The following is an 8,812-nucleotide window of genomic DNA, read 5'->3' as shown; positions in this document are numbered from 1 at the left end:
GAGAAGCAGAATCTGAGTCCAAAACAAGCAGAGCCAAAACCCAACGGTGAAACATAAGTTGGAGCTCCACAAGCAGCTCGTACATCTTGTCATGTAAGGTATCCAAAGCTATCCATAAGGAAAATCTGGAGCTTCTCTCACTTTGGACTTTGGACATAAATGCACTAATGAGCTACATTATCAGATCAACTGTGAAACCACCTAACAGTGACAGCACATAGAGAAGGGGAAACTGCTTTAAAGTAAGAAAATCAGTTTATATATCAGTATATATATATATATATATATATAAATATATATATATATATATATATATATATATATATATATATATATATATATATATATATATATATATATATATATATATATATATATATATATATATATATATATATATATATATATATATATATATATATAATACTGGAAAAACAGAGCATTAAAAATGACAGCATGTGATTGTTTGTTTATTTAACAAAAACTAATGTACTATATATGTGCATACCACTTGGAGTGACTTCATGTCACATTAATGTTTGCAGGATACACTAACTATTCTTAGTTTGACAAAAGTGAGGTCAAGGACAGAAATGTACTCCTTTTTCTAAAAGCAGATGGTTTAGCCTCTCAAATGTTTTAATGTTTTAAATTTGAAATGTCTAGTGTCTTGAGAGGCTGAGAAAGTACATAGTTTATGAGACTACTAGACAAACATCTTTAAACAATCTTTTATACTTGTTTTTTACACTGATGTTTCTTCAGCTACTGACTATGACTATAAATATGACAAATGTTGTCTGGGTAATGTGTCAGCTAACAGACAAATTCTAGGGTGACTCTTTTATATTGAGTCTGATTAATGCTGTTCTCTACTCGAGGTACTTGCACTCTAATTTACCATTACCCAAGTGTTACTCAAAACTTATAAAGGGCTTCATTTAACGACACTGAAGATTTCAGCATCCTGACTTCCTCTTCATTTGGATGTCAACCTTCTGAGTCAGCACAATATAAATTGTCTTTATTGTGCACTTGCACACAGGATTTCTGCACTAAAACAAGCAGGCAATCATTGACAGCAAATGTACTCATCCAGCAGATTAATGATAGGATCAGCTGACATCCTCAAACGCACCAGCACACACCATTCTCTCTGTCAGCATCCTGTGCCTTGATGTAGTGGGCCGGTAGCAGTGAGTGCCTTACGTAAGGCTTTTACATAAACCTCAGCATGCAGAACTAGAGAAACAGGGAGAGAGATAGAGAGAAAGAGATGAATGAGGAGAGTATGAGAGGGGCTGCTGCACCATTACAAAGGGGATTCGCACTGCACCAAATCCTATTACTTCACATGGATATGCACTCAAAAGACAACATGTGTGCTTTTTCAAACAACATGTGTCTTCTTCAAAGAATAAGTCGGTACCTTCTATCTATTTCTAGAGCACAAAGAATCACACAGATGTTCCAGATCCACATGCATCAGCTGTGTCTTTTTTGTCATCACACTGCCTCTTTGTCCTTGTCTCTATGTATCTTTCCCAATTCAGACCAACGGCAGCAATGGCTTTTATCTCAGCAATCAATAAAGTGTATTGATAGCTGACTACCCCCCCTGCAAAGCCAACCTCTTTCCAAGTGTGATAGCACAGTCAAAGTGCCACATGCTGCACAAAAACAAAAACATTCTCTCACCCAGCCTGTTCCACTGAGATTAAAGCTACCAGGATGATAAAACTGAGAAAGGGAGCTTGGAATAAAAAAAAACAACAAATAAAAAAGGCCCTTCTTCTTTGTAATCAAAAATGTACAGATATATTGGATGCATTCTTGTGTGAATGTGGTTACAAAGTTTCAGACGCTCATTTGTAAGCGCAAAGCAGTTTAATAAATCAAAAACAAAAGGGTGGAAGATTTTCACACTGTAAACAGACAAAGTGTAACAAAAACAAGCCAAGCATCATGTGCTTTTCATTTCTGCAAAAGTTCACACGAAGGCCCACATTTGTCATCGAAAAGAAAAAATACAGACATCAAGTCTGAAATAAATAAACGGAACTAAATCTGGTGGCAGTGTGATTGCCTCGGGAGTCTTTATACAGAAAAACAGAGCACAGGATAGAAATACCGTGACATATGTGGACATGTGAAAAAGCAGAAAAGATTTACTGATGCACAAACTTTGACATGTGACACAAGTGGACATGGCTGAGAAAAATGTCCCATTTTAACAAACAATGCACAACTTATCAAGTTCATTATTCCCTATTCTTTTTCAAGTTAAGCACTGATATAATGTAGTTGACAGTCTGGTTTTTACATTCACAAAATAAGAAACAGGCCAGTAATTTGGTCAACAATCTACAAGCATGGCCACTGTTGCAGCTAGAGGACCTATTTGTTGTTGTTTTTGTGTTTAACAGGAAATGGTATGGGTCAAAATAGTTCACAGTTGTTTTTTACTTTAGTCACTCCATGGTTCCTCAGCACTCAAGGGAAAAGAGCCTTATAGTAATTGTAGACTTAAAGGGCACAGAGCATCACACAGGCAGACAAAACACGACTAGATCACTCTCTGCTCCCCGAGTGACCCTTTTCTCTGTTCATTTCTATCAGGTTTGACATGTTTCCTCTGCAGACCTGGCATCAGGTTACTCCGTCATCTATCACGCACAAAATCTGTCAAGGAGCTGAAAAGAGTCAATCACTTAATGTTAAATGAGATGGAAATCTACAGTATTGTTAACAAGATTGACTCTCGAGTGTCAACGGTATTCTTATGGCTGGGATTAAGGAAAACTTGCATCATCTTCAATGTCTTTTCCTATGAAAATCCCAATCATGAAAACAATTGACTCTTTGTAGCTTGTCTCACTGAATCACTGACAAAGGCCTTTTAGGATTGCAACCCACCCCCCCACTCTTAAAACAAGTGGTGCTTTGCTCGGCTACACACACTGAACAGTGGTTTTTCTTCATTTTCCAGAATACGAGAGACTTAGAAAGCAGTAAAATCCAGCATTTGTCTATCTTTGTTAAAAGAGGGATGAATAGAGAAAAGAATCTACAAGCTACATTCAGATTCACAAATAGCTGTGGTGGATGCTGGAATACAATTAACATTACAGGCAAAGCCAGTAAATGTTGGCCAATAAACTGATTTACTTTGAAGCATTTAAACATTTTGCTTGGTATTTTTCTCTGGCTTTTTGAAAGTGGTTGACAAAGAAAACATACATCATTCTCATCCCCCCAAACCAGCCTGTATGACGAGGATGTGACAAGAAAGAAAGCATGATTAAGAACTTGGTGCAATCACAGTTTAAGATCCATGCTGTATAGGTTTAGATGGATGAGCCCATAAAAAGTAATGAAGCATGAAGTACTAACTAGAAAAACTGTGTTTATGCATATGTCTTCAGAAAAGAACATGATCCAGCGTAGCTACAAAGCTAAGAGGCAAATGCTGAACAGCGGGCCCTGGGTGTGTGGCACTGCATGCAGAGAGCAATAAAAAAGTGTGTGTGCGTGCATCTGATCTTGAGTGTGCAAGTGCTGAGTTTTCGTCGGTATTCAATAACACTTCAGTGCAAAGGATCCCTCCATGAGGAGTATTGCAATTGTTTTCCAGGTTTCCATCAGTAATGAAATAGCTGTAAATCCCAGAGATTGACATCCAATGAAGGTATTTCCAGAGATGCATTAGAGTATAACTGAGATCCAAAAGAAGCCAGAGTAAGTCCTTCCATGATGAAACAGGTCAGTCAACAAAAAAAAAAAGGTGTCCTCTTCCAAAAATGCATTGCGCAGCCTTATGTTGAGCAGCTTTTAGCTGCTAAGTAAGGAAAAATGAAAACTGGACAAGATATCTTGGTTGGCATATTTGAAAATACAGTTTTGTAATCAGTGTGCGGTCAGAAGAAGATCTTCTAAAAATGAATAACATGTAAAAAAGCCAAAAGGTTGGTTGGTTATTAATGGCTAAAGATGACCATGACTGTGTGTAAGTGAATGAGTGTGTGTATGTTGGTTTTTTGTTTTTTTACTTTGGCTCTAAAATCAAAGGATTAAGAGGTAATTTGTTACAGATTAGATAACAACAAATTATGTTAAAAATAAAATAATATTGACAAACTTTGATTAGTTTAGGTCCTTATAAGCAAATTGAATAATGCCATGTGGATTTCTGTAGAAAAATTGTTAAAGATAAAAAGGTGCTCTACTTTATTTCCTCAAAGTGGCTGTTAAATTCAACAGGTCAGAAACGTTTCCAAGAACTTACAACGTGATGAATGTATCTTCTGCGAGTCCATGGATTGTCAATAATCAACCTGCAAAGTGCGAGTGAGGTCAGTGAGATGTTAACCCAGCTTTCTTGTGACTTTCTGGCGAGAACAAAACCACTTATTATAGTCAAGCCACCTGTAAGCCAAAAAACCTAAGGAATGAGTGCTTTTGGGATTTCAGAGGAATTCATAGGCTGCTAACTCTGCAGCTCAACATTTTTCTTGATCTGGGATTTGGCTCTGCACAAGCAGCACTGTATGCATCCTAAAAAGTCCAGTAGGATCATCAGCTTGATTAAAAGCTACTTCTTGTGTGAATTTCCTCTGGTTGTGCTGCCAGGTTTGTTTCCAGAGCGGCGAACAGGCACCTTGGAGACAGGGATTCTGGTGCGGGCCGAGGGGGTTGCCTGGGTCTTTGACTGAGGGGATTCCGTCTCCAGAACAGACGATAAGGCCGTCTGGCTTACAGAGTGGGGAGGTGAGGTTTGCCTCGTGCTCACCGGGATTTTGGATTCTCTAGGAAGGCTGGTGCTGCCTTTCATTGATCGAAAAGAAGTAGAGGATGAAGAGGAAGGGGGGCTTGCTTGGGAGGGGGGGCTCATTTTGTATTCAGTGGATGGAGAGGGAGTACTGGCAAGATCTTCATCTCCCCCGTGATTCTCTCCTTCATCTTCAAGATCATTGTAGAGGTCATAGAGGTGGTCTCCGGAGCAACTGTCTCGTGATAGGGCAATCTTCTGGTTTCGCTGTAATCCACTCTCGTCAGGTGTTGCTGTAGGTGTTGCAGAAGGTGTCTCCCAGTAGCCTTCATCACTAAGGGGTTCTTTTTCACCAGGTGATGTAGGGTGACGGCCATGTGCGTGAGGAAGGGGGGGTTTAGCGGCCCTGCTTCCCACTCCACCAACTACTGGAATCTTACTAAGTCCCAATGCCTTTACCTGGGGTCCCTTTCTTTCTGCACACCTGGGAGCTGAAGGAAAGTGGCTGCTGGAAGGGTCGGCACGAGGGGGATAAGTGGAAGTAGGGGTTGTTGACAAAGTTTGATGCAGTCTGGGTAATGCAGGGGAGTTGTCTCCAGTAGATGGGAGCATGTGCCAGAGTCCTTGCATATCTGCATCGTCAACTCCCTCTGGACTTGCCATTTCCTCCCCTCCACCCATGTAGGCCACCACACCACTACCAGCAGGGTGCTGTTGTGGCGGGGGAGTTACTCGGGTCCGAGCAGGAAGGGAGGCAGGTGCTGAGTTCAGGGAAACGGAGAACATGGGCTGGGTCATCTGGGACGGTATTGAAGGTTTAGATGGAGAGCCATGGGATGTGGCACTGGAGATACCACCAACTCTCCCAACACTTGGTCCTACACTTCCTCCTCCACCCCCACTGCTGCTGCTACTGGTGCCACTACCTCCATTGCCCACTGGCCCTTCTTCATCTGCATCAGCAATAATGTCACCACAGCCTGTCAGTGAATCAAAGCTTTTAAGCGATGTGACATCAGTGAAGAGGAGGGAGCACAATCTGTCCACTGAAGGCTCAGAAGGTGGCTCACCAGTGCTGCAGCGATCCATAGGGGGGGTAGCAAGGGAGGGGGTGAGGCTGGAAACGGAAACTTTGTTTTTGTGGGCGGGAGGGTGCACTGGTGAATCAATGGGCGTCGAAGGAAAGGGGGAGTCTGTTGCAGCAGATGGTCCTGGCATGGCAATACAGTGTGTGGGTGTCATAATATTGGTGGTGGGAGTGTTGGCTTCTTGGATGTCAGGTCCTGCCTCTGCATTTTCACAGTCTTCTTGTTGATGGTGTGGTGGTGGTTCAAGGGTGAGAGTAATGTCCTTCACCTTTTCAGAGTCAGCAACAGCCCCATCCTTTTCCTTCTTACCTTCAACCTCTTCCCCTTCTGCTTCATTTGTTTTTTCTTTACGTCTCCATCGCATGCTGCTAAAAAAGCCCTTCAGGCCCCTCCCTCTCCTCACAATCCCCGCCCCTCCATTTTCACCTGACCTAAAACTCCCACGTCGCAGGAGAGAAAAGAAACTCAATGATTTACTGAGAGACCTCACTGGACCTGCCTCAAGGCTAGCGGGGCCCTCCCCTCTCTGTCCATCTGCATCGCTGTTCGAGCCTGTTAGTCCATCATGTGTTTTGCTCCTCACAAGGTCCACTGATGCTGTTGAGCTGTTTCCATTCAAAGAATTGCCATTGTCCGAATTTCCGTTGTTTCCGCTGTTCGTTGTCCCTTTGTTCCTGAAGGAGAAAAAGCTAGCCATTCCAGAGCCAGTGCGTCGCTTTCCAAAGAGTTTGAAGGCAGCTTTGTTGATCTTCCCCGCAGGCTGGGGGTCACACTGAGGGGCCACAGGAGGCTCCACACACTCCGACTGCACCTCCATTATCCAGCACGTTGTCCCTCTCACAGTGTCGTTTCCCTCGAGTTCCCTCGCTGCCTTTCTATCCTCTCTCTTTCTGGCAACACATGCACTCACCCCTCTTTCTCTCCGTCTCCCTCCACCCTGCTGTCTGGTGCTCCTTCACTCCCACTCTGACTTGCCTCAACGCCTGCCTGCTGGTTTTTGCTGCCTCCCTCCCTCCCATCCCTGTCTTTCTTTCCCTCTCACACACGCAGGCGCAAACACACGCACACACATGCTGGGTGCTGCTGCTCACTGTATCCATGGCAACTGGGTGGGCTAAGCAGCTTTCGTCAACATTGGCAGGGCGCCAGTGTCTGTCCTCCACTCCCTCCCCCATTCTCTTCTTCTTCTCGTCCTCCACCTTGCCTGCCACAGATACACTGTTTGCCTTTTTTTTTTTTTGGGGGGGGGGGGGTGGCTTGGGGGTTAATACTGATTGCCAGCCCTCGGGCCAACAATTGCTTCCATCCCTCCCTGCATGTATGATTTTACTGTAGGAGGCCTACATTACATGTTTGGCACATAAATTAACATAAGCATCCACTGATGTATTATGATGTGGTAGACATGGCTCTGATATTTCTTTATCTGCTTGCTCATTTAGTTACGGGACAGAGTCGAATAGTTCACTGCAAGGACATTTAATATGTATGCAAAGAAAATATAGATCTTGAAAATAAGGAAATCCAAAAAGTGAAAGACGACTTTGGAACAACTTCTGGATATGAACTTTTTATTTATGTATCTATTTTTACTATCATGCCAGAAATTTGTTATGGCATGACTTTTTGTCCATTGTATCAAACGCTGTGTCAACATACTCACCTATACTCCATGACTAAATCAGTGAAACAGTGAAAAAAAAATGTTATATATGCTCATCAGCATCATTAATAGCCATAAAGTGGGATCAGGCTTGAAGTAATCAAAATTATTTCAACTATGCTTCCATCACTGCATGGGACTTTAAACTGACTTAAATTAATTTCCTTGAGTCTGGATGTAATCCTAACCAAGTTATTTAAAGATAAAACCTTAAATGTAAGAATTTACACTGGACTATGGACGTTCTCCCTATAATACAGTGTAGACGTAGGTCCCCACAACACAACTATTACTAGTACATACACACTAGATGTATTCCAACAAAGTTTGGGCTAGACATATAGGCCATATGGCCTCTAGCTGTCCATATGGACGCGCAGGGCCAGGTGTTTGGGAGCTATGGCAACACTTTTAACTGTCATCCTGTCATCTGAAATCAGTGTTGTGTGTTACCATTCATGCATCCAACAATGTGAGCTTTCTTTGGATATTAGCTCTACTGTTGGCATAAACCTTGACAACCAGCAGAGTTTCTATGGGAATGTAAAGTAATAAACGTGCCGAGGAGCCTCAATGTCTTCACTTTTGCTGCTGTACTTTTCGTATCGTTTTCAAAAGTGACTTTATACATTTTAAATTGGTAATTTGATAAATCTGCTGAAATAAATATTTGTAATTGTTGTTTGAAGTTAGAATTTTAAATGATAAAAAAACGTTTTAATTGTTTTTTTGCCTTTGACATGATTTCACATCTTTTTCCTGTAGCAGGTTAATAAAAAGTTAGCAGCTTACGCTATGCTCTTTTAGCGGTCTAATTTATCCTCCCAACCCCCCCATGAATACCCCGACCCACTTATCAACCACCTCTTCTGTCCTTCCTCCACTGCCCTTCCTCGTTTTCTCTCTCCTCCTCCTCCTTAGCGGCTGAAGGCACAGGTTCTCCTCTTCCATCCCACTGCTATCAGACAATGTCTACATTCATGAGCCCGAGGCAACACAAACCCACAGATCTGCAGACAGACTCACACCCACACACACACACACTTTGAGGGCTTCCCCAGAGTGAAGCACTGAAGCATGTCTTTCTTAGGGTTCTCCCCCTCAATAAGACAGATAGTCCGTCTGGTCATCCCAAGTGCTTGTCACCGAGTGTGCAAGTTTTCAGGTAAAACAGCACAGGCAGAATGCCCTACAGCCAAGTGTGCAAGTCAGCTGGTTGGATGGACTTGGAACAGACTCTGAACAACAGATGGTTAGTGGATTGATAAGTGGAGACTGATGAGTGGCTTCAGT

The 8,812-nt window shown here is 42.4% G+C and overlaps 1 protein-coding gene across 1 annotated transcript; it reads right to left on the bottom strand.

The window, feature by feature from the left end:
• Window positions 1-463: 463 nt before the first annotated feature.
• Window positions 464-6,834, bottom strand: amer2 (APC membrane recruitment protein 2). Its single transcript, XM_061713400.1, has one exon. It carries the CDS (start codon window positions 6,671-6,673, stop codon window positions 4,592-4,594), a length of 2,082 nt encoding a protein of 693 aa, XP_061569384.1. The 5' UTR covers window positions 6,674-6,834; the 3' UTR covers window positions 464-4,591.
• Between the last annotated feature and the right edge of the window lie 1,978 nt (window positions 6,835-8,812).

This window comes from Cololabis saira, chromosome 22 (genome assembly GCF_033807715.1).
Source record: "Cololabis saira isolate AMF1-May2022 chromosome 22, fColSai1.1, whole genome shotgun sequence".
Classification (NCBI taxonomy): domain Eukaryota; kingdom Metazoa; phylum Chordata; class Actinopteri; order Beloniformes; family Belonidae; genus Cololabis; species Cololabis saira.
Note: the sequence above shows the minus strand (reverse complement) of the source record. Positions and strands in the feature narration are given on the sequence as shown.

Bases quoted from the DNA above. Each gene is read 5' to 3' on its own strand.
- amer2 (XM_061713400.1), bottom strand. From the start codon at position 6,673: ATGGAGGTGCAGTCGGAGTGTGTGGAGCCTCCTGTGGCCCCTCAGTGT.